This window comes from Lepisosteus oculatus, chromosome 15 (assembly GCF_040954835.1).
Source record: "Lepisosteus oculatus isolate fLepOcu1 chromosome 15, fLepOcu1.hap2, whole genome shotgun sequence".
NCBI classification, from domain to species: Eukaryota; Metazoa; Chordata; class Actinopteri; order Semionotiformes; family Lepisosteidae; genus Lepisosteus; species Lepisosteus oculatus.
In genome coordinates this window covers 21,623,951-21,651,290 of record NC_090710.1, presented here as the reverse complement: position 1 = coordinate 21,651,290, position 27,340 = coordinate 21,623,951, and the positions used below count along the sequence as shown (strand labels likewise).

At 39.5% G+C, this 27,340-nt stretch overlaps 1 protein-coding gene across 6 annotated transcripts in view; it reads right to left on the bottom strand.

Annotated features, from left to right (window-relative positions):
- Positions 1-27,340, bottom strand: part of LOC102692777 (uncharacterized) — a 148,853-nt gene that overhangs the window by 99,356 nt on the left and 22,157 nt on the right. For 2 of the 6 annotated variants that reach the window (XM_015364383.2, XM_015364384.2), the window contains exons 4-5: positions 16,252-16,308; positions 15,868-15,928 (exon numbers count right to left, since the gene is read on the bottom strand). The exons of 1 other annotated variant lie outside the window; for it this stretch is intronic. In XM_015364383.2, the coding sequence (XP_015219869.1) occupies positions 15,868-15,928; positions 16,252-16,308 (118 nt within the window). Of the gene's footprint in view, positions 1-15,867; positions 15,929-16,251; positions 16,309-17,575; positions 17,611-27,340 lie in introns of those variants that run through there. 3 more of the 6 variants (XM_069178868.1, XM_069178870.1, XM_069178869.1) reach the window with 2 other exon arrangements.

The window sequence follows — 27,340 nt, the reverse complement described above, 5'->3', positions numbered from 1 at the left end:
ACCATCAAGCACGAGATGTCCAGGTTGTATCTGGAATATTTTAGTCAGTCCTACTTGGAGATTATAATGAAAACAAAATCCAAACATCTGCAATGGAAATTTACTGACTGTAGAGCACGATTCTACCTTTCTTTTCCTACATGAGAGCCTTTAAAGGACAGCCTTTCATTACACAAGAGCTCTTAATGATTTAATTAAGCCCGATATTGACTTGGCTGAAACACATCCCTGGACTGAAATGGAAATCAAAAACAACAGCATCTGTATGGCACAATTTATAATCAAATGTTTTAACACCATCAATCTGATTCATTATGGCCTACAAAATCAACTAGAAGGACAAGCTTCATTCAAACATAATGTGTAGAACATTGCAAAACAAAATAAAGTGTGAGATATTGTCTAACGCAATTATTCTGCTTCACCATTCCTACTTGGAGTCAAGAAAAAACATCTTCAGTTTAAACCATTTACTCTACGCACTATAATTGATCAAATAATGAAAAATCCTGTCACAAAACTAGACTTGTTTTCTCTTATACTTGTAAACAACTATGCATTTTTCTTTCAACAACCTTCCCTTCCCACCTTCCTTCCAAATCTTCCCTCACAAAAGGCAAAAAACTAAAAAAGAAAGAGGCAGATAGAAAAAAAACAAAAGGGACCATAACAAAACACTAATTATGCTAACAGTCTCCAGGAAGCAAAAAATAATGGAAAGACAGTCCTATCAGGTAACATCTGAGTAGCCAATTAGTGACAGATTAAAGTCTAGGGTGTAGGAGGGAGGCTCAAAGTCTCAAAATAGTTCAGAAATTGTTGCCAAGCTTTAAAAAAACTTGATGGTGCTCAGTGTGTTCCTAATTTTCTCTACCTTAAGAATCTCTGATCACCGTCATCCCTCAACGCCTTCACAACAAACTGTCTCATTTGATTGCTCCCTTCCCCACCTGCCAGTGGATCATCAACTTCCTAAGAGAAGGCAATCTGTTGCGAATTTGTCAGACTGCTTATCTGTGAAAACTGGTGTATAACAAGACCTCCAGTGACCCCACTGTCATACTGCTCATGTTTCCCGATGATACCACCCTGGTGGGCCTTATCAGCAGCGAAGATGAGACCAGGTACAGAACAGAAGTGGATCGTCTGGCGGCATGGTGTATTAACAACACGCTTCAGCTCAACAGTCTCAAAACCCTGGAAATCACTTTAGGAAAAAAACCCAAAACTCATCCCCTTAGAAAGATCGGAGTAGGTATCGAGGTATGAATCTTTCACAATTCTAGGAATAACCATCTCTAACACCCTCAAATGGGATGCAAATGTTATCAGCATCACAAAGAAGGCTCACCAGATTGTATTTCCTGCATCGACTGAAAGATCTCAATGTTTCCTTACCCATTCTCATTCAGTTTTATAGAGCCTTTATTGAGAGCATTCTCACACAATCTGTATCTGTTTGGTTTGGCAACACGTCTGTCCGTTTCAGAAGCAAACTGCACTGCATTGTCCGCTGTGCAGTCATTGGCTGCCATTTGCTTTCTATTGAAGACCTGTATAAACTCAAGACTATAGATGTGAGCAGAAAGATTGTCAATGACTCCTCTCATCCAGGACACCATCTGTTTCAAAACCTTGCCTCGGGGACACACTACCAGTCAATCAAAACCAAAACCACCAGGCATCTGACCAGCTTCATCCCCATGGCCATTACCCTGCTTAACCAAACACATGAATATGGGATGTAGTGTGCATATAACTGGTGCCTGTGCATGTTCTTCGTGTGATGTCAACATGTATCACTGAATTGTTTCTATGTTTTTGTGCCAAGACACAAGATCAAATTCCTAGTTCAGTACACGAATTGCACTTGGCAAATAAAGTGATTCTGATTCAGATCCACAAGAAATGTGGGAGGAGCTGCTCGCTTCCAGTTGAAGCCGATAAGGTACCTTGCAAGCAGCGGTGCAAACGCAACGCTGCCAGATTATAGTACTGACAGGGGGAGGTTAACAGGCAGTGCACCAAGAACAGTAATAAAAGGAGTGGGTTTGGTTTCAAGATGAGTTACATGAGAGAAGGCATCAAAAATGAAAGAAATAATGAATACATCTTAGATATTAAACGGATGCCATCAGGTGAGAGTTCAAGAAGAGAATCTATGTCAGTTCGGGGAGGAGGTGAAGGGAAGTGGGAATGTACTGCAAGTGCCTTGTAGTGCAAAGGGAGATTGGGGTAGATTAAATTTCTTTCTAAGCTGTTAAATTACATTCAAATGTTATTTTCAACAGATCTTGAATTGTCACACGTCCACTTCTGTGCCTGTAAAGAAATATCTGCTCACTGAGGGAAGGGGGAAACAAATGATTAGTAGTAAGAGGGGAATGCAAGGAGAGAGATAGAGAGCAAAACCGCTTCCTAAACTGCCTCCAAATACAAAGGGCATGCTACACCGTGGGGTTCTTGGTGAACTGAGCAATAATCAGGGGCAGGGAAGAGCACGGCAAGGCCAATGGTTGAGCTGGATGCCAATACTAAAACTTCTTCATATTTGCTGCATAAGAATAAAATGGAAAATTAGACAAAGACATCCATCTTTTTTTGATTTTTGTAAAAAAGTCTTAAACATGCATGAGGTTTTATCATTCCAATTGAAGGGTGAAAGTATTTGATTGAGCTTATTAAAGAAAAAGCTTTGAAATAAATATTGGAATGGACCAAAAAGATATAAAAGTCTTAGGAAGTACAGTCATTTTAACTGAATTGATTCTACCCAGAACTGACAAGGGAATGGAGGACCACCTGCCTAGATCTTGTTTTGCGAGTTGTAGAAGTGCTGTGAAATTGACTTGGAGGAGATGAGAGTGAGATCTTGAAACTATGACTCACAGGTAGGAACATTTGGAGTGGGCAATTTTAAACCGTAAGGTGTGGAGTGGGTATTGGGTGGCAGTCTCATTAATGGGGAAAAAAGTTCACTCGTACCAAAGTTTCATTTACGCGCATTTCTAAATGCACTGTTCAGATTTATTCACACCTCAATCTGTCAACCTGCAGCGGCTCTTCTTCTGGCTTTGATGAGGAGGAGGTGCTCCCTGCTGCCATAGGCTCAGACTCGCCCCAGGATGGATTTATGACCACTTCTTCACCATGAGAACTTGAGAACTTCTGGAGCTGAGAGTGGCCAATTCTTGCTCCTGCTGAAAGTGAAAGCTGTGAGACCACACAGGTACACTAGTGCTTCTGAAGGCTGTAGACTTCAATGTGTGCTTGGGGTTGTTGCAGTGTCAAAAAAAAGCCTATTTGCAGCCAAGCTTGAGCTATGTGCCAGAAGTAAAAAAAAAGAGATGACAAGCTTTGAAATCCTACTACCCTTCACTTATATCTGGGCATACATTTAGCTTTCTACCAGTAGTTATTACAGTGAAAACCTATTTTGTTTCAGAAAAGACATAAAAGCAGGATTGAGTGACAACTCAGTCTTTGATGGATAATAGTGTCTGGAGCTCTTTAAATATTAAGAACAACAAAAAATATGTAAAACAAAGTTTATAGAGTCCAAATAATGTATATTAAATAGTATATCAGTAGGTTATTCCCATTGCATTCTTCCCTCATATCCCAACTTCCCCACAGTTCCAGGTGGGATATTCGGCACCTTCCAGATATTTTAGAGCTGTCATCAGAGTTGTGGAGGCTGATAACCTTTTGCCAGAAATGGTCAGATTAGTCTGACTCTTCCCTTCTGATAAGCAGAACTGACTGGGCTGCTTCAGTGTGAAGCCTTGTTTATGACCCAATGGCTCAAAGAGAGATGACCTCCAGAAGCTTCAATAAACATCCAGAGGCTTCAAGAAACTAGCAGTCTGAGCAAAACACTGACAGAGAATTACATTTACAGCGCAACTTTCGATATGTTGACAGGGAATGAAAGAATTTGAGCGCTGAAGATTTAGAAACATATGTCATTTTTAAACAGAAGTAGTACTGATATATTTCTTCACATTTTAATTTATAAATGTTGAAAGGCCCACATTTACTTTGTTAAATCAGCATTTAACTACACTTTGTGAATATATTTGAAGGCAGCCACATAAATTAACAGAATTTAAATCATTCCGAGCTGTGAAGCCACAAGCGGCTCGTGACATCCACACCGAAATACTTCCAATTTCAAACCTTTTCAAAGCCACAATACTTTCAAATGCTCACGTATGCCTCTGGCTTTGGCAGTTTGGAGGAAAACCCAAACCCCTAAAACCAATCAGCATTTTTTCATTCCAACACTAAAGTCTGTGGGTCACTGTTGAACAGTTTGGCAGGATGCTTCAAATTAGCTTAGCAACTTTATAAGCACCCTGCAATTAACCACTGCATTTTAATTGAGGCACGTTTTTTCATTGTACATCAGTGCATAAAATCAATTAAACATTCAGTGAATTGCAATCCAAGTCACTTAAAAGAAATGCCAGAGTGGCCACGTTCAAAGCCTAATTTGCCTAAAGACTGTCATTAAATCCGCCATGCCCTTGTAATGCTGGGTGCATTAGGTGGTCATGCATTAAGGGCACGAACGATATCACTTATCTGTCTCACAGTGCATGACATCAGTGGTGCAAGGAGATGCTGAATATCGTGTTTCATCTCCAGCACAGAGAGAGCCTTTGTCTCACCGCGACGCTCATTCAGATGGCTCTTCTTGGCACCCTTCGAGAGAGCAGCAGCACTGCTCCACACTGGTGGCGCCCTAGCTCTTTGACTGCCCCTGCTGTTACTCAGATTCGGGCAGCGACGCCTGCATTTTTGGGATACCGCGCCGCGGCTCCAGGTCAGGACGAAAATCTGTCATGCAATAACCGGTTCAAAGCCAGGAACAGGGCACATATCCCTTATAAAGCAATTTGAAGATGTTCTTTTAGGACACAAAGAGGCACGCACGTGACTGCTGTTGAGACAAGTTCTAGGCATCCATGGCGCATTTTTTATCAGGTTTAGGCTTTTTTCCTCATTGGTGTGGCATGTCAGCAATTCTCTGTTCAGCATAGAAATGCTAATATTTGTTTTGAAGTTTCTGCCCAAAGCAGCATGGCTTGCTAGCACCTCAAATTCATTTATAAAAATGAGTATCTATAAACACAGAAGTTTTTCTTTTCCTCAGTTTTTCAGTTTTCCGTCTTTATTCCTGAGTTACGAGACCCTGAATTGTGAAAAACAGAGTTACTCTAAAGGAGGTATTTTGTGGAGAGGGGCATTTTTAGGTTTCTAGAATGTTCCCAGCTGCAAAATGGGCATTTTTATAAGAAAACAAAACAGAATTTCGATGTTTTCATTCTACTTCAAGCAAAAGGGACATCGATAAAAAAAAAATCACACAGTCGCGGGACTTCTACAGCTATTAATTAAAGAAACCAAGCAGATTAAGCAGGTATTTAAGTACCTCGGAGTCATAATAATGTCATGATTAATGACTGTTGAAAACAGAAAGCTTGGAGTGGCTGATAAGTGCAGCTGAGGTAAGATGATGTGTAAGGAGTTTAGTTAGGATGTGTCACTATATGGGGAAACAACTACCCGCACTTGGGAAAGCAGTTCCCCTCCCCGGACTGGGCAGGACAGAGGGAGGGAGGGGTTCCCCCATCACTCTTTCCATCTGGCCCAGTGTGGGAAAGCGTCTCCGCTGTCAGACCTGGGCATGCAAACACAGAGCAGGAAATTAAATCTCTCGGCTTCAAGGACAAAGTCCAGACATCAAAAGCTGCGTCTCCCGCTCTGCTGAAATCCAGCCTGCCAGCGAGAGAGGGGGAGGCAGAGCCATCTATCAGCGGCAAGGCCCTCTGTGACCGCAGGGAGCAGCTCTGACAGGCAGCCCCTCCCGACCCGTCTGCCTGCACAGGCGGCGCGGTCCGGCGGTGACACCGCCGACCGAGCTCGGGGAAGAGCCGGCACCGCCTGCGACGCGCAGCAGCTGACAGCAACGGGGAAAGGGGATGCCTCTGAGCACAGAGGCGCAGAACATCTCAGTCACATTCCAGATCGCTGCCAGAGTCTAAAGCGATACAAAAAGAGCAAAAAACACCCCACAGCCAATGCTACAAAACCACTGAATGTGTCTAAAAAAATAAAACGCAACACTCACTCACACTAGCTCCCAGGTTAGTTAAGTGTTTTAATGCATATAAAATAGTGTAACTTATGCATATGTATTTGAAGAAAAATTCTAGGAGGCAGAAAGAACACAATGCAGAGACTGATTTGGGTCAAGCACTACTAGGTGATTTAGTCCTAGAATAAATTCCAAATTATGCCAATTGAGAAATACAGCACAAGCCTGGTATTTGAAGGTGGATCTCCACTAGCTAAAAGTAAAAGGTTTCTGTCAAATGGAATGAGAATGAGATAATAATCAATTTGGCAGGTACAGTGCCTTTGCAAAAGTATGCAATTCTTACATTTTTTCACACATTCAACACAAAATAGAAGTAAATACTTCATATGAAAGAATAATGCACAAATCATGATTTCATACGATTGCTCTGGCAAGTCTTAATTAATTCAGGAGAACAAAATCCCCTTTACAAGCCACACATATATTTGTGTGTAATAATACCTGATCTCATTAATTTCAAAATATAAACACCTATTTCTGTGAGATTCCTCGGTCAGGCAGTACATTTCAAGCAAAGACTCAACTATGAAGACTAAGGAGCTTTCAAAGCAAGTCAGAAATAAAGACTTTGAAAAGCACAGAGCAGAAAACGGATACCAAAAATGCTCTGAATATCCATGTGGCAATCGTCAAGAAATGGAGGGTACCACCCAGACACTGCCTAGATCAGCCTAAATCTCTTAGTGACTGCTTTGGATACGGACTCTGCCTAGCCCTCTTGGAATCGTTGGCCTTCTCCATTTTCTTCGAGACCGACCTGCACAGGGTTCTCCTTTCAGTCTCGTAACAACGGGCAAGAAACTGGAGAGAGACAGCTGCAACTGTGAGTCCAACGATAACTAGGAAAGAGCTGGAGTACAATGGCTAAGATGAGTAATGAGTAATAAAATATTGATGAGCCCATTAAGTGGCAAATGCATTTCAAATCTCACATCTAGTTTGCAAGAAAACATTTAAGTGATACAGTGATCGTGTGGCAAAAGGTTGCGAGGTCAGGGAAGATTGAATTGAAACTTTCTGGTGTAATTACAAAGTTTTATATCTGGTGCAAAACCAACATAGCACATCATCCAGCCAACACCCTCAATTAGGCATCACCTAGAGGGAGGCTTCTCCTCAGCGGGGAATGGAAAGCTTGCTGGGAGTGAAGGAAATATAAAAGGAGCAAAGCACAGGCAAATACTAGTGGAAAATGTGATTCAGTCTGCTCAATGCGTAAATCTAGGCCAAAAATTCACCCCGACTTCAAAGTGAACGTCCTTGAGTTGCCCAGTCAAAGTCCTCACCCGGATCCTTTTGAGAAACTGTGGAAAGACTTCAATACTGCTGTTTGAGAGAGGTAGACCAATTCGTCAAGAAGAATGGGCAACAGGTGCACAGGTGGTAGAGCCTTATCTAAAAAGCCTTTTAGCTGTAATGGCTGTTCACAGGTCTGAATGCTTATGCGATCAACATCTTTCAGTTTTTTTCTTTAGTTTTCTTGACATTTACTGCAACCTATCTTTAGACGTGATCACGTTTTGGATAAAACATTACGTTTAAAAAACTGCACATGCATCAGTTTCACAAAATAAGACACCATCAGAATGGTCTGAACTGCAGTATATTGTAGTTGGAATGTGGTCCTAAGTTACTTTTCATTCCAGGCCTTAAAAGTAAAGTACAAGAGTCAATGAAACGCAGTGCAGGTTTTTACAAGATTTATGACATCATAAAAAACATAAATCATGATGCATTTTTGCAAGGCCTAAGTCGTAACTTTCATAAACCTGACTTGTGCAATGTTAAATGATTATTTTTGAGACCTTATTATTAAAAAGACACCTTCATGTTTATATCATTTTAACTTTGTAGTTAATGAGTAATTAGGTTTTTGTAAGTATGAGTAAATTCTTCCAGGTTTATTTATATTTCAGTTAATATTTCCAATTGGAACCACAACACAAGTTGTACGTTGTTACTAAAAGGTATAGTAATATCTCTGTTATTTAATAAAGTGCTGCTGTAAAAGTTACTTTAGTACTCCATGTTTCAAAAATATAACAAAAGTATTTAAACAAACATTATAAACACCATAGCTGTAAGTGTACATTTTTCAGTGTTTTAATTTCTTCCATTCCCAATCATACTGCTCTGATTTATTTAGCTGAAACTGATTTTAAAAAACGAAATCTTCAGAGATGTTACAGTTACCAGAATGAATGTATACATTTCTTCCATTCCCAATCATACTGCTCTGATTTATTTAGCTGAAACTGATTTAAAAAATGACAAGTTCAACGCCAAAACTCTTAATAATACAGTAGGAATACAGGTTGTGTCTTGCCCTCTTTAGAACCAAAGAGCTATTCTGCCACACCTAGGACTGTAGACATCTGTGAGTCAAACTTTGGCAATGCTGTAGGTACGGATTAAAAATGGTGCAACCTGACAAAGCCTTACGCAAGGTGCAATAGTTCTCATAAAGGGGTTAAGTGGCTCAATTTACCTGGGTGCACCCAGAAAATTACAAACTCACTGGGAGAAATTATATCTTATTTCCTCACAAAGCAGCTCTGCCCTGGCTTTCTTGAATTTGCCTCTTTTGTCATCACACTGTTGGGATTTGATTTAAGTATTATCTTTTTTAAGTCCTGTCAGCTCAGCATTAAATACAAAAAAAAGGCTTCCAAAATAGAGAGAAAGCCCAGCAACACTTTTTCAGAGCCTTAGACAAAAACCTAAGATACAGTATAAAACATAAAGATGGAAAATTGTCTTTTATTAAGAGCAATCAGCATTGCTGGTTATATAATCATATGCGTCTAAAAACAGGTCTTTTAAAACTTATTTAAACACCAGACATATTCTATAGACAATGTGACATGTGTCTGTTTGCCTCATTTAATATCTGCAAGACATGGGATTTGCAACTTCTAATTCTGGAAAAAAAATTAATTGATTACTTTGCATAGCAGGTAAATTGCAGAAAACAGTATTAAATTAATATGTATCGTCATTCGAGGCTGTGGTCAATTTAGGGAATGGCATTCTTTGAAAAATGGAATCTGTTACTACATAAAGACCCGCCTTTTACAGATTTTATGACAACATGTTAAATCCAACAGTGATTTTATTACCCTTATCCAAACAACTCATCCAGGTCTGAGCTTTCACAAGGCCTCGCCAGACAGCTTGAATCTCCATGTCTGGACCTGCTGAACTCAGGGTAAGAAGAGGCTTCAAACAGGAAACGGTAGGACTGGATACTTTCTCAGGGTAGCTGGAGTTTGAATCCCCTCTTCGAGTGGCGGGTAAAGGGTTAAGAGAGTCTTACCGGACACACTGAGCTGCTCATGCTGTAATGCGAAAAGGCACCTCCAGTCAGCTTGAACGGAATGACACTGTATCTTAGACACGCTTTAAAAATGAACTTATACAAACAAAGCACTGCATAGCGAACAGTTCCCTTTTACTGTGCATGGAGGAGCTCCTCAATTCTTTATCACACTGACATCCCACCTCTGGGGTTACTGCCCTGCATTACTGAGCTTTGTTACACTGCGACAGGTGGAGGCTGCATAAGCTAATAGCTGCCTCTTAATCAAGGTGACACAAATGCAACCTGAACTAGATGGAGATGCCTTGAGATCTAAAGGAAATGGATAGTTTGGCTCCAGGGTCTGAGGTGCGATGCTTTAATGCATCGCAACCACATTAGACGGGCAGGCCCAGACACTTTGATTTCATTGCCACTGCTGATTTCCAATAATTTCCTCTGGAATCTGCTTTTAGCTTCCCCCACCTTCCCCAGCTTTCCTGTAGTCTCCGATTTTCACTTGGCAAACAGAACAGTGGAATTGCAACACTCAACAGTCAGGGGACGACCAGCCAAAGGTCTGGCGTGCTGCTTGCTTATGTTACTCCATCTATCAAGGCTTCTGAGCTTTGTTCAGAGTGACAAGTAAAACACAACTGTCTGCACGTTCACGTCTACAGCTCACTTAGCAACTGCAAATAAAGACAAAAAAAAGACGCCAATATTTTTTTTTCCCTCCCCGCTTACAAATATTTCACAACAAGCTCCTCCCTTGCGGTCTCCTAGCTACCACCAGGTTACTAAAGGTTAAGACAGGTTTTTGTTCTTCTGTACAAGTTAGTAACATTCACACTGTAAAAAGAGAAGCAATCTACTTATTTAGAATAAAAGAGATCTAACTGATAATCGCTTTTTGGCAAGGACTAGGGTTGCAAGGACATTGATTTCTAAAACGACACTTCCCAACTCCCGGACGACTGTAAGCAAGGACTGAGCTCCACTGGGAGCTACCATAGAAGTTTACACAGAGCTAGAATTTCTGTGCCAAGTCATCACAAAAAGTAAAAACGTTTTTATTACTATATCACTGAAATAGAGATCAATTTGTATTTACATCGACAGCAACATTACTAGCTCATAGCCTAATTCTGACAGGCTTAGATGCAAAATAAAGTTAGGCCTGATAGGTACAGGGTTTAAAGACCTCTAAGCTGCTCTAAGCAGACTTAGTGGAACAGTAGGCGTCACTCTTCCCTCTGGACCAAAATTTCCAAACCAATGAGCCAATATGGCAAGTTGGGATACTGTGCTATAGGAGGTGTCGTTCTTCAGATGAGACACCAAATCAAGGGCCTGACTGCCTGACTACCTGACTACTAGGCTGTGTTAATGCTTGTATCCTGGTTTAATTCCCTTGTGGGTTTATAGAATCCTGACTATCTGAAGTTCCTCCCTCCATTCTTCTCAACTGGTGAAACAGTTCCTCACTTCTCTAGCTTTATGCTCTGTGGTGGGACGGCCTGTGCTCAATAGCTGTGGTTGTTGCCGGGGGCACCTCAGTGGTGGATGAAGTAAGTCCCCTTCTGTATGTAAAGTACTTCGGGATCCTTTGGAATGAAAAGGGCTACAGTATTTAAATGCAAATTATAATTATTATCAAGGCTGTCCTTGGTGCATCACAGCAGTGTTCTGGGAAGGTATGATCTGACAAAAACAATTGAACTATGTCACTAGCTAACTCCTCATGGCTTCCTGAACTTCAGGTTTTGTTACACAAGCCAGAAGGAGCTCCAGACTCTTTGGGATGGATGTAGCTGTCATTTTCCCAAATATTTTTCAGTTCAATCCCCCTCATGAGACGAAGAAGAAAACGTAACAATAAATGCAATTCCCTACATTTACAGTATATAGGGCTTCTATCCACAAACGTCCTTAAGCATGTTGCCAAATAGAGGGGGACCCACCTCAAGCACTGCTGTTGTGCAGAGTCCACCTGGATGAGACGCAGCTGCCATGATGAGCTACCAGCCTCTGCACACACCTTCTTCTTCGCCACTACACTGCAGTTCAGGCAGAGAAGTCAGAAAAGGGAAAGTCTGCACAAGCCTTTAGAGAGACTTAGCCAGGACAATGAGGTTAACGCTCTTCCACTTTTGCAGGTGCCTTGGGATTGAAGGCAGAAGGGTGAGGGTAACCCCTCTTCAGCAGACCTGGGAAAAGAATCGGAGTCCAGGCTACAGAGGTGAGCATGGGAGGAAGAAAAGGCTTTTCTCTCCTTTTCCTTTCTCTGCCCATTTCCCCTGGCAGAGCTCCCTTCGTAGCCAGATAACAGAAGGCACAATTCTCATTCCCACACAAACCCCCTTCTCCGGCAGCTGGATAGATTTCCCGTCTCTCCTTTCTGTTCTCAAAAACATAGTTTGTAGCTGCCTGCAGTCTAGGCATCATGTCAGAATTACACAGAAAAATAACTTTTTTACAGAAGCAAGATCATTGGTGCTTCGCATACCCACTGAAAGTACATGCATAAGGTTAACAAATGTTATGATTGCAATAATTTAAGATTATCATGGTGTTATATAAAAGATTTTTAAAAAAATCCTTCAGGATAATGCCCAAGGAGTCAGGATCTCAGTTTAACGCCTCACCTAAAGGGCACCACTTTCTATAGCCCAGTGTCCTGGGTCACAGAAGTGGGGGGGGGGGGTTCTCAGAAATTTTGGTCTAGAGGAAGAGTATCACTTGCAGCAGCAACCTGGTTCTCCTTGTAAATCTCCCATCCTAGTACTGACCAGGCCCAGCCTTGCTTAGCTTCTGAGATATGAGAGTATCAGGCTAGAATGTGGCAGTGTTGTTGCATCTCACCCTTAAAGATAAATGCCTTTTGCTGATAAGTCATTCTGTGTGATAATAGCCTCTCACGGGCTTAATTTTTAGTAATAAGAAATGTTACTCTCCATCATTAGAGCCTACTGCTCTGATGTGCTCTAGCTATAAATCAACTCGAAACAGATTAAAAGAAATTTGCAGGCCAATAAAACGATCTCTTATCAACAACTTTGCAATCTCTTGATAAAAGCAAGTCATCCACATTCAACAGCTGGCACTGTTAACCCTGTGATAGACTTCAGCCGCACTGGTTCCACTCAATAGTGCAGCGCTTTTTTTAGTCATTTTAGTTTAGAAATACAGTGATTTCTCAGCCAGATGGCTCCACACCTACAAGTCAGCATGAAAACCTGCGATTCATTTTGAACTCACATAAGGCAGGAAAGACCACGATGTGTATATTCAGGATTGCAATGACTACCCCTGTAGTCACTTCCCTCAGAGGACCTGATACAAACTTCTCCACCTCTCCATCCATAATCTAACTGCTTCTACCTACTCGGGATCACAGAACATAGCCAGAGCCTATCCTAACAAGCAATAGAACATTCTCAAAGTTCATCATCCTCAAAGGCATTGATAAAAGTCAACCCCATGGACTTCTGAGTGTCCAGTGAAACACAAACCAGAGGGCACGACGTGAAACTACAGAAAGTCCATTTAAAACCAAGAAAAGGTGGCACTTCTTTCCCCAAAGGTTTCTGGGGTGTAGATAGATAGATACTTTATTGATCCCGTGAGGGAAATTGCAGTGCAACAGCAGCTTAACACAGACGGCACAGCCACAGTGTAACGAATGATATAATAATAGTACAATACATACAATACAATCAGTACAGTAGGGGTTCACTTAAAGAGTTACTCACAGTCAGGACACACAAAGAACAAACTAGAACAGAACAGTACACAGAAAAATCATATCACACATATGAATATAAATATAGATGTAAATATAGATATAGATATAGATATAAATATAGATATAAATGTATTGCACAGGTCCCTGGCATATATTGCACAAAAAACGGTTGTAAACGGGAAAAGAAAAGAAAGTATGGACTAAGAGCTACATGGCAATGTAATTGAAATGATAAAAGCTAAGATATCGTGGCTTCCTTCAAGATCTGTGGATTAATTAACTACTAACTACCAAACAGGCTAGACAGTCCAAAAGGCCTCCTTTTGCCTGTGAATGTTATTTTCTTATGTTTCAACCACACAGCAGGTTAAGCATGACCTGCAGAATTCCTCAGACAACCACACTGCACATTCCTAGCGCAGAGTTACACTTTACAACACACTGTCTCTTTCATGCTTCTTGACAGCCACAATGTTTCTTCAGTTGTGGCATAAATTAGATTTTTTTAAAATGGGATCCTGGGAAGAATGTGGTGGTCTAATCTTAGTTCCCACCATGCATGACTGAGCAGTTTGCCAGTCGTTTACCCTTCTAACGTTTTTAAGTCACGTGCACACAGTACAAAAAAACCAAGCAACCAAAGTGCTGCTTTAAATTCCCACGAACCATGAAATTTGAGTCACTTCATAAAGAATAGATGATGATAGCTGGTGCTCACATCAGCAGCAAATACATCTGTAACTGTATATCTGTCATAGACGCTAATGACTGGCACAGTGAACACGAGTTAATAAAAAACAGACTTCAACACTTTCTTCTGTATCCTGGCACTGTTAGCCTTTTTGATTGTTTTCCCACACCTGTGTGAACACTGGCAGTGACAATTTAACAATGACAAAGTCCTTTTAATGCCTAGCCTAGGTTATGAAAAATGCCAAGATGACATTTGAGAAGAAGCCAGTTACCATGTTTAAGCGTGAACCTACAGCTGAAATAAATACAAGATAGAGAAACAAGCAAAATAATAGCACTCTCTGTACGAACAGCCTCAGGACTGATGTATGGCATAAAAAACTCAAATGAGCTGCAAGTCAGAGGTATCACACTTAAGCTCATCAGCGAAAAAGCAACAATGACGGCTTATTAAGAGTTAAAAATACTGAATGGCTAAAATAAGTACGACTATTTCGTGATTAATTTAAACCTGGTGAGATGCTAAGAAGCTTGACCTTCAGCCCTCTGACTACACACATATTTAGTTTCCTGTCAATTGTTAAAAAAAAGCAGAGCAATACAGAAACCTCTGCACCAGCTCCTTCTTTCCCAGTATTTTCAAACACATGACACGCTTAGATGTGCAGACACCAGTGTTTTCTAGCTGAGCACCAGACAGCACTTCTGTGTTTCAGTGAGCACTACAGGAGGGTACCTTCAGCAAAGTGAAATGCTGGTGCATGATATTTGAATGCTACATGAGATCTTGACTGTGCATTCTGATCTGTGCCACAGCCACACAAAGCTAACAGACACTTTGTCAGTGATTTCAGAGTTTGAGTTCACTGGCCTTGAAGCAAAATTCTATTTTAGTCTTTGCTGTGTGAACTCTGTAAATATTTAGTTTGATCTCTGACTGGGCTCACAGAAGCTCAGTGTAGCCTGATTAGGTTTTATTTTTGCATATAGTATGAATTCATGTAAATGTAGAAAATACCACTTTCTAGTTTATTTGGCTGACACTTCTATGCAAAGCATCAATTTATCCAGCTGGGTTATACACTAGACCAATTCTTTTGATGACTTTTGTTCAAGGGTACAACTGTAGTGTCACACAAGGGATTGGAACCACAACCTTTCACTTACAAGGCCAAAACCCTAACCACTTCTGCACACTGCCATCCATAAAAAAGCATTGAAATTAGCATTACTGAATGGAACAAATTCAAGGGATGACATTGACTTGAAACAATGGATGGAGCAGAAGTCTCAAACTGCGGTTGACACAGAACTGACAAAAAACAGACTAATATTTGTCAACATATGGGGAGTTAATTCCTGTACTGATGTGCAAGATGTGTTTGCAATGTTACCTTTATAGGGGCACCTGCTCACTGCAATCAGACTTACAGATCTTTCAAGATGCCCAGTGATATTAGTACCTGGGCCTAGGTCAGTCCAGGGTGCATTGTAGCAATAAGTAGCACTGCTGAATCCCTGTTGTGAGAGCTCTGAATTGTTCAGATTGTGATCATCCTGCCAGCAGCATTTCCAGAGTGCTCCTTCAACGAGCCAAAACACTACTGCAATGATTACCTGGTCAATCTGCGTGCATTTTCAAAGACAACTCACGCCATATCTTAACAGGCAAGCCGCCTCACAGGTTTTTCTTATTTCGTACCCAGCAGGCAACGAGGACATAAACAGACATATATCAAAATATCACGCTTTAATAAGTTAGCAATTTAGTGTTGTGTAGTTTCTAGTCTGAGGTGAAAATGCATGCTGTTGTTACTACACATAACGTAAAATATTGCAGATCCTAGTGCAATATACTTCCTGCAACCCATAACTTGTGGTAGATCAGTCAATGGCTCAATCGCAGTTAGTGTACATCATGCTTTATGCTTTTCTAATATGGAAAATCTGACTCAAACTCACCAAAGTAAGTAAGCCACCAGGCCTGGAAATCACACAACGCACCTTCAGGATGAACCTCACCCTAAAGCCAAAATGAGCAAAGTATTACATATGAACAGATTCTGATAAATAAAAAGTTCTGATAAATAAAAAGAATTGCCCTTTTTAAAAAGGGCAAGTTCCGTTTTTAAAGTAAATAATTAATTTAGAAAGAACCACTGGAATCATCCTTTAAAACAGTCTTGCATTATTTTTCACACATCTGAACTTTAATGCAGTCATGGGCCTTTGCGCTTGTTACTTATTCTGCTTAACGGAAACAGCGCTCAAAAAGAGGCTCACGTTTATTGCACCCTACTGTTCAGGATTTGGCAGACGACAAGCTAAGGCAGCAGCTGCCCTTACCATGACATAGGCGATACTGTCGAAGAAAGCAGCCACAGTCAGACTCAGGATCATCTTCTGCAGGGGAGAGGAGAAATCAAGTGAGCCAACCAGTGAGCATCAAGAAAATTCACCCAAAAAATCTGCAGCTGTTCTTGAACCAGGCAGGTGTCCTGGCTCGACAACAGCCAGCCAAACACAAAGCAAGCAGACCAGAGAAAAAAGCAGCATGCAGAACTGTAGCATACAGATGTGCAAGACATCCATCTCATTTTTGGCATTGTTTATCCATGGTAACAAAGACTCTCTTACCCAAGAAAACAAATACTTAACATCTGGAAAAAAAACAATTATGTAACTCAGGGTTCCTACTTTTTGTTCATTACTGGCAATGCAAAAGCCAAGTTCACAATCATGTGCTATGTATGATGTTGGATCAAAATTACTAACCAAGAAATTAATGTGCACTCTTCAGCCTTTCCCGTGAATCATGGCTGACAGATGAGACTCCCACACACAGCCATTTCTCTTTCAAATCAGCATCTTTATTTCCAACCCAGACAAATGTCTTGGGGCCAAATGATTATGCCACTCGGTGTTTGCTTGAACCCACTTGATTATAGGAAAAAAGAGGAGGCCTCTGATTTGTATTGTTCCAAACAATGGCATTATTGTGCTTACAACAGTGAAAATGCACGGGAATAACTCTTGTTTCTGGGGTGAACTTTCACAGACAAAGCTGATATCTAAAGCAACTCTGGCTTCTTGGCTACAGAAGACATTGACGTACTGAAGGGAAGAGGGTGGAGAACAGCCTTCAATCCAGATCCCAGTGAATGATGCAAATTTTAAAAGTTAAATAAATTACAAATTTAAAAATAAACTGCCTATCATTATCAAAATAAGATGATCTTAGAGGTTTTAGTTGTGACTTCCCAGCACCTCCATTAGTTACGAGAATAGGGATTGTCAGAGCACTAGATAGACAATCTATCTAGATAACAACATATCTGCTGCTCCAATCTCTAGGCTCACAGATGACTATAACCAAATTACTGAGAGGCACCAGAGACAAGAATGACCGCAATGCAATTCATATTCTGAAATCTGTTTGTACTAGAAGTTGAGGGGGAAAAGTAAATAAGACAAAGGGCTTTCATAGGAATGAAATGTGACATTTACAGTCAAACTGGAAATAAAATAATGAGGGCTTTTTTTACCATCACAGGGAAGTATACACACTTTTACGAGCGGAAGTTGGCCAGGAGGTCTAGAGATTATTACACAAAGCAACAAAGTTACAGTAACAGTCACAGTTATAACAATAATAATAATAATTCCTTACACTTATATAGTGCTTTTCTGGACACTCCACTCAAAGCGCTTTACAGGTAATGGGGACTCCCCTCCACCATCACCAGTGTGTACCCCCACCTGGATGATGCGACGGCAGCCATAGTGCGCCAGAACGCTCACCACACACCAGCTATCAGTGGGGAAGAGAACAGAGTGATGAAGCCAATTCATAGATGGGAATTATTAGGAGGCCATGACTGGTAAAGACCAATGGGAAATTTGGCCAGGACCATGCTTGTTCAACACTCCCACGATCCTTAATGTGAAGACATGTTTCGTCTTCTCACCTTTAAATGCACTTCCGTGTAGATCAGCTACTACCTTACAAACAGGCCAGATGAACTCATCTCATCTGTAACCTTTCTTCTATTCTTACAAGGAACCCTTTCAGACACAACAACATTTCACACACTTCATACTTCAAATAACCAAACAAACAGCTACATACACATGTGGACAGAAACTGATAGAAAAAGAAAATGAAAAACAGTAAATGCATCTGAAAAATATCAGATGGCTTCTTCCTGTATTTAAAAGGCTGACATTTTGTAGCCTCCATGGCTTATAAAAGGTCATCCCAACTTTTACACTGGGAAATTCCTCTCACTCTCTTTCAGAATGAATGAAGTTTCCTTCTTGATTTCATCGTTTTTAAAAAAAAACTCTGGTAATACAGATCTCTAACAAAGAAAAAAATAGCAATCACCATTTCGTACATATCCTAATCATGAACACTACAAGGATCACATTTACTTTTGACTAAACCCCGAGGTTAATACTATTTTCTTTTTGTTGTTTTCTGCATATGCATGAAAAAGCACAATGATTCTCACTGTTTAGTGTCAACCTGTTATCTGCTGTTATCAGCAGGGACCTTTGAGACATTAACTGCAGAAAAGGTCACCACAGACTTGTCATCATATCAAACCAGCTCAAGCACAATGTCTTTCCTAATCAAATTATACTGCAGAACGTTCCTGAATTTCATGAGATTAATACTGCAGGTGTAACATTTATTTGCATGTCAATTTTTCTTTACAAATTCAAATCAAAGTGCTTTGCATACAAAATACAATTGCAAAATCTTTGAAACATAAAAGTAAAAAATAACAGAATACCAATATAAACTTAAAATATAAAGACTACAAAAATGGACAGAGAAGATATAAATTCTGATTTGAAAACAATAATGGATTTGAAAACTTCCAAATACAGAGCCAATGTTAATTACATACATTTTGGCATTCTCAATATGTTATGTATCTTTCATTAAGAAATTTGATTTATGAATTGTTATGGGTGAATCAGCAGTATATGGTAATATTTGTTTGCGTGGTAATTTAAAAATAACTCAATGTCATCACTGTTCTTCAGGTGTTAATTTGCTCCTGGAAAAGGATGGTTTTAATTAATGTATGCGTGTATCGCTAGTCTTGAAACAGCACTCTGTGGACGTTTTTCAATGAAAAATAAAATAGTGGCGTTTCTGGGAACAGCAACTGCAGATGCAAATGTACATGTCGACATTGAGGAACCCCTGCAGAGACAGAGCACAGGACTGGGCACCATTTCATTTTAGATTTTAATTCCAGATGATAATTGGAAATCTGGTTAGTGCAGGTTTCATTGACCTCAGACCAATTCTGCAATGTGTATCTTGAAACTCCTAGAGTAGCGTCTCTTCTGTTGTCACTTCAGAAGGTGAAAAGTGTCTTATGGGGACTCAGTCAATCTACCACATCCACCTCTATCACATCAGGCTATGGCAGCAGTCATAAATGGGCTTGGCCTTCCTTATACAGTATATAGTGCCTAGAAGCAGTAAGTGAATCCATATTTTTGAACATTTTAAACCTAAAAGGTAATAAAATCTTCATGCAAGTCTTAATAAAAGATGAAGATAACCATTAATACAAGGACATCAGACGTACTTGGATTAACAAAATGTCCCAACAGTAAATATGCTTGTGTGAATACATTTGTGTGAACTCGTAGATTCGTTAACTGGTGGCACCTCCTTCAGCAGCAATGACTTCTACTTCCTGTTACTGTTAGTCTGTCTCTCTGGCCTTATGGAACTACCTCAAACGAATGGCGTTTGAAGGTTTCCTGCACAAACAACTCGCTGAAAGCCCTTTCATTACATTTCAATTGGGTTTAGTTTTGAACTTTGACTTAGCTGACGCAAAATGTGAAATTCCTCCACCTTCAGCCAATTGTTGTAGATCTGATTGCATGTTTCGGATCATGATCTTACTGTAAGTCTCACTTCAGCTGGTGAATTGATGGTCTGACATTCTGCTCAAGAATTCTGATGATTTCTGGTACAAAAAGAACAAAAGAAAGGTTCTTTTTAGAGAGCAATGGCGATCCTAACATGAATTCCCATTCAGTCTTTACCCTAAAGCTGAGGCATGAACACTGACATTAGCGAGATCATTAGATGTTACTCTGGAGCTCTTGGTGACCTTTGTGCCCTTTGTCTTTGGAAAAAGTCACTGTGGTCTTGAATATTTTCCATTTTATCTGTATGTGGCATGAAGTGTTTCCACTAACCTGTCTGGTGAAGGCCCAACTCGCAAACCTTCTGACCATTATAGTCCCTTGCAAAAGAAATGTTGGATCCTTGCACAGTATTCACATGTTTTTGCCATTAAGGTGATGTTATTTGAGTGGTCCACTGCCTGAACAGCTCTCTTCAAGTCTTGCCATTCCAAATTTAGGTTTTATTTGATTAAAAAAGGGCTCCATGGAAAGAAAGTGCAATTCATATTATTAGATTGAGGGTTCACAACCTTTTATGGCACTGCAGGTATCCCACTTAATCAGGAGCCGCACCAACATATCAGAAGCCAGTTTTATGCTGTTTTATTGCTGAATTTAGAGACCCCAGGTATCCATAAACTGTACTCAAAATGTCTAAATACCATGCAAATCCAAACACAAGCAGGAAGGGGATCCACTCTCTAAACGTTCAGATGATTTGAGACGCATCATATAACATCTGGGATGAATCCGATGCACAAACTTCCTGGTGTTTCTGTTGTTTTCAGGGACCACATACTCCAAATGGCATATTGATTTGTAAATGTTAAAACAATATCCAGACGTTTCAAGGTAATTGCTATTGTTAATTAAATGTATGCCCCTATTTTACTTTACTAACCTTCAGGAATGTCATCTATATTGTTGAAATGATACACTGATTTTGTCAATCTAATATTACTTACTATATTGGAAAATTCGTACTATGAATATTACATAGCATGAACTCTAGCTATGTACATTGTGATCTCCCCTGTAGGGTTTTTACAGACAGGAGTATATAGTTATACCCTCCCACTGAAAAGGGGCTACCAGATCTAACTTAACATTTGATTAGACATTAGAGAATTTTGTATTGCAGCTAAAGTACTAGGGTTTGATTCTGGTCTGAGGTATATTCTGTATGGAGGTTCTACTTATATTCCCTATAAAAAAACATGTTGAAGTATTACATAAATTTAATACAAATATTGAATATATGAATCCTGACATATAAAAAGTAGTTGCATACAAAGTAGTTAACATTTTAATGTGGGGGGGGGTGGTTGTGGTGTGCTGTATTCACAGCTTACTGCGAGGTGTACTGGTTTCTTCCCACCTTCCAATGTCATACCAACTAGGTCAGGTGGTGTGTCTGTGATGGACTGGCTTACTCTGATGTCCAAGGTCTTACTCTTGTGGGACGGGCTCCAGGCGACTGCAACCCTTACCAGAAATACGCAGCTTTATCACAAAGGATAAATGTATCATACAGCAATACCCGAATCAATGCTTCCACCTCCTCTCCTATTTTACACTTGTAGTTCAAGCTGGATAAGCCTGTCTATTTTGCAAATACATTTTTACAACAAGGGACCCAGTAAAGGTTAATTCCACACAGAAAACTGAGGGCTAAAGAAGACTCTACAGCTGAAATATTGCTCTCCTTTCTATTTTGCAGCGTTAACCTTTACATGGTCCTTTGCTGCCAATGCATGCTGACACGGCTCCCCACGCAACATTTTTACAATTCTAACAATAAACAGTTTGTTTAGAGGTAATTGTGTACTTGATCTATTTTTAAAACATATTTTTAAGGTTCCTTATTCCACACAGGTCTGGCTAAATAGTCCGTAGCTACTTCTAAAACTGGCATTCTATCATGGCGATCCGGCTGAGCAAACAAAGAGTGTAATGAATGTTACCTGCAACAATCAAGCATTTGTTTTCTGAACAAATGCTCCATAATGAACTTTTCCCTTTATTTCCATAACACTATCAAACTGCAGATGATCAAAATCTTATTGAAAATCCCCTGCTACTAAAACTGTGACTTCCATATTACATTTACTACAATAACTCTACTTTAAAATCCTCATCCAACCTTCTTTCTTTTAATTCCCACCTCTGACTCTCAACAGTCTTAAGGAGAGAGTTTTACAAATATGATGCACAACACCAGAACTTATAGTTCATTTAGGAATGCACAGCAGAACAGATTTGGTTAAGTGCTTGGCAGAAGAGAAGGCTTAAAGTAGTTCTGTCAGGTACACTGGTGTTAGCTGGGATGGAGCTAGCTGGAGTTAGGCCATTCAAGACCTAAAGTGATGCCACTAGGGGCTGTATAGTGGATGGGTGTTATTTTCATATTTACGGCATGGATTTTTTAATGCCTCTGACTGCCCCAAGATGGCCGGGGAAGGAAACGGTCACACAAAATGGCGGCATGACGTAATGCCTGGAAAAGGGCACAGGTGAGCACCATGTTCCAGACAATATAAGCCGACTGCGAATGTAGAGTGAGTGGCCTGTCCCTAAACAGGAAACGCTGTGAACCTAAGTAGAAGCTGTTCAGCCATAATCGCTGCACTGTGTTGTAAATATTATATATTTATATATTATATTTGTTTAAATACTTGTGGAATACTTAAAAACCACTGAAGACTGAAATGGTGTATGGGGCAACGTAAATGAACTGTTTGAAAAATTAAGAATTGAAGAGGAAAGGGAAACTGTATGGACTTGAAAGATAAATGATCTTAAAAGGAGGAAGAAAAACAAAAATGCCAAATAAGGAAATATGGACTAAGAACAGAAAGTGAACTGAATAGTGACGATAGCCAGGGGAAAACAACTGTGGATGAAGACTAGAAGATGTTTGTGTTTTGAAATATGGTGGTTTATTTTCTTTTTCGTGTGTCTGATAGATTTACTTAGCAGACCAAGTGAGACAAGCTAAAATAAATCCCAGGTCATGGATTGAGCGTTTATTATATTTTTTTGTAATATAAAATATGACACTCTGAATCTAGGTGTGGTTTGTCTTGAGTTCTGTCTTTGACACGACCCGTCTAATGGCCACACCTCTGCTGCATCATACTTGTAACAATATAGAAACAGAATTTGAAAATCAATACAATATTTAACAGGAAATCAATGCAAAACACTGAAAAGGAGACATAAGTGATTCTGTAAGCCTCATCCTTTTTAAGGGACGAGGAAGACTTAGTCAGCTCTTTCTCTACAGTAACGTGAACTGGCTTTAACCCTACACCTGGAACTTTTTGGTGTTGTGCCCAGGAACATTTCTCTGATCAAACTGCAGTCAGACTCCCAGACTTTTGTAATCTTACTTGCCAGATGCCTAATTTTGTTAACCAATTCCATGGATAAAAAATGCAATGTTCTCAAATGTGAGAAAAACATGTTTTCAACTCTAGGTCAGATAAAACATATTTACCATCACAGCCTCTTTGCTTTTTAAAATAAACTTTTAAACACTTAATCTTTAAAGTTTAAAAAAGGTTGGCGTATTTTGCTTGTACTGTAACATGATTTAGGACACAGAAATGCTAACAAATAAGAGCACTGCATCACACCGAGAGACAAAAGCTCATAATGGAGCAATATTGTTAAAATTATAGTCGTAACATATGGCACACAAAGGCTGAAAAAAAAAGACTGGGACTGAAAATAAGTCTCCAAGTTTGCACAAGCATGATCAGGAGAAACTAGTAACATCACTTCTTTTTAATCACAGTTAATCTAAAATAAATATTGTTTTAACAATTTTTGGTATTTGTAAGACAATCCAAAAGTACAGAAGCAGTTGACACAATGGAGGTGTGCAAACACTAAATATTGTGTCCCTACAATGAGCCCTGTGGCACGCTAGTGCAAACATCACTAATAATTTTTAGTATAATTATATACCCAGAATGAGAACATGTAAGCTGACTCCTCCAAACTGCCCCCTTTTGAGCCACTGGTCACTTTATACATCACAGGCTACACAGTCTCACACTGGAGATTTAGTGCTGACTGGAGGAGAGGCACACCCCTCACTGACAGCAATGCATGCTGGGAGGAGCACCCAGGAGGACAGAGGGGTCAAAGTCGCTGTCCGGGCTGAGTATCCTTGGCGGTATGCAGCCAACTGTCTATCACCACCTAGGGAATCGCAGCTGCCTAGAGATATAACAGAGCCTGTGATTGTAGAAGAAAACTTGCACTTGGTTGAGAACCTTTACCTCCCTAATGGGGGTTTCTGAAAGAAAGAGAGCAACTCACTGGAACAAACCAAGTACCCGAAAGACAACATTCAAGAAGATATATAGGACATTAAAAAAGACAAACTGCAGAATGGAAAAGAAAGCAATCTTGTTAGAACTCAACAATGTGTTATTATTTAAATAACATTAATTTTAAAGAGGAACTGTAACGCTATTTATATATTTTGGAATTAGAAAGAATCGGTATTGACAAGTGCATTTCAAACCACAATGAAAGTAAAATGTACAGTACATAGTAAGGTGTAAAACCTCTAATTTACATTACAAATTAGACAATATTTCCATGCATGTGCAGCCTTATTACTGTACATAGTAAACAAGCTGGCTTGTGAATACATCTCTTTTCATCCGATAGAAACATGGCTCTCGACTTCGAGACGGTTTTGCCAACAAATACAATTCAAGGCATGCAGTGGACGTGCAGAGTAGTTCGAATTACACTCACAGAATCACAAAAAACGTTTTGAAATTTGCAAGAAATGGACATTTAAAAAAGAAGATCCCAGCAAGAGGTGGTCAGTTTCATAATCTCAAACAAAACTAAAATGAATCAGATTGATTTCCAAACCTTCTGAAAGGAACAACATCACAACTATTTCTACTTCTGCTTGCTCTTAAATCACTAACTTATCTTTATTAAAGCCACCATATTATGCTCCATTTAACTTGTCAAGGTACAGCTTTACCATGCTGATAAGCCCTAATAATGGGGAAACAGCTTTAAATGGTTACTTGCCTTGGACTAATAAATGCAAAAAACTATTAAGTCTTTCAGATTATTTTGAATATTTTGTAGTAATGTATATACCGTATAGATACATATGCATCTAAGCACTATTTGTGTATATACAGTACATATGATGATACAGAAGGGAGATGAACACAGATGTATTAATATTGTCTTGGACAGGCACGGCAGGCCATTCTCACTACTGGATTTTGTAAATGTGTGCAGAAAAGGGGCCTTATACAGCAGTAAGTCTCTAAACTACAGACTTCATTCAGGCCACAGTGAAAGAGTATTTCAAGTCTATATGGTCATTTGTAGTTACTTTTTTGTATTTTTGAGCATCTCTCTTGAAATCTCTCTCAGCACGTTGCAACAGAATACATGGACAAACCTTTGAAATGAATAACTCCTTTTTAAACGGAGCCTCTTTACAGAACAAGTGGCTCGCCTCATGTCAGGACGGATCTTAGGATTTCCTAGAATGATTACACACGCTTCACTCCTGCACTCCTAACCTGTTCTACAGGCAGGCCTGTTAAAGCAGGCAGCTCTATAAAACGAGCAGATGGTCCGTTTCGCCTCGCATTTGGAGATCAATGAAGATCGATTCTCTGCCACAGCTTGAGGACAACAAATGTTATTGCAGACAAGAGGCAAGAGCTTACTCTTTTAACATTTTTTAATCTATTTTATTCCATTCGGTTTCCTTTTTGTAAAACTAAGAAAAATAAATTCACTCTACCAAGGTTTAACTCTTGGTTGCCAGAAACAATACTTGTAAATTTTTTACAGCACTAATTCTCTACCTTTCTTCTGTCTTGATGTTCAGCTCTCTCTATCCGTCTTCTTGTTGTAAAATTACAACGTAACTATCATACGGAGGGCCCCTCTCTGTGTTTCTCTTTGTGTTTCTAGAGCAAAGTAAAATTAACAGTTTTTCTGATCCCTAAACATGATTGAAAAGACTCACTTTCAGTCGTGATTTCTGATCTGAAATCACACATCAGCTCTTATCAGGAGAGTCACTGTGATCAAACATTTCCAGTTCTTTTGCCTTTCTCCTGCCCAGCTACCTCGTAGATTTTAAGGAGGTAAAAAGATGCATACTGAAACCTGCCCATTATAATATGTTCCAAAAAAATGACTGTTTAAAATTTGCAATAAAAAGACACAAAAATGTATTGTAATAACCTCGTTGTATCATAAAAAAATCAGCTCAATAATTACAATAGCTTAACAGACAAATTATTTTCTGAACAAAACCTCAGCATGACTTTCACATTTTTTAATTTTAAGAACTGCAAAATTATGAGCACTTTATCTTTTATGTCAAAGGCCTGCTTGATGATTGCAAAATGCACATAAAATAAATACACAGTCAATGACTCCCGTTTAAATATAGAACAGATCTATTGAGAACTTTCATTCTCACAAGGCACTCTTCCCTAATGTATCTGTGCACACAAAGACAGAAGTGGATGATCATTGAGAGCACCTGGTTTCTGTAAATTGTTTTACTAACACAACAAACAAAATGCAGGTTAGTGACACTCTCACTTAGTTCTAATCTAAGACACCAGGAAAGACTGAAAAACTGCTGTATCTGTATTGTTTCACAAAATTAAAATACCTTCCCAAAAATCACAACACAAACTATTCAACATGCCTGTAACTATTGCAAAACTGAATCCTATTATAGGAATGATGAGGATCTTATCAAAAACAAACTCCTGAACGGTGACCTTCATTGATATCAAGTGCCGTCTGTTTGCCTTTGATTTAACAGTCTGTCCAACTAGTCACTGCTGCTGTGTGTTCAATTATTTTAGGTGTAATGTTTACCCAATAAAAGAAAACTTCAAATAAAAATAGAAAACAGCATGAGTCTAGTTCTGAGAAGATTTTATTCACCAGAGGTGGGAAAACGGAAAGCAAAGTTTACACTCACAGCGCTGGATAATGAAGCAGTTTTCAGTTTAACAGTGCACAGTACACAGCCCTTACAGTGAGTCACAAACAGAAGGACTGAAAAAATAAAATATTTTCTTTCAGTTATTTCAGTTGCATCTGTTAAGACCTGTGAAAACAATGTAACAACCAGCTGGCCTCCAGAATGATTTGGACTCAATATAGTTGACAAAATTTAAGGCATCTGCCGTTAGTGTAAGATATTCACATCCTGTACAAGAAGAAGATAAACACTCTCTGATCACACTGGCTAGATTTTTTTGCAGCCCAAAGAAACAACTTTAAAGAAACAGAGAATGTTCTTTTACTGCATTTTCTTGAGTCATCCAAGTTACCATCACAGTATTCTCTCACAAGACTTTTGCCTCAAGGTAAAAAAAGGCAGAAGGGAGTATTTAAAGACAGCAATTCCCTTCCCTTCCTGCAGCTGTGAAAGATAACACACAGGCTCTTTGCAAAC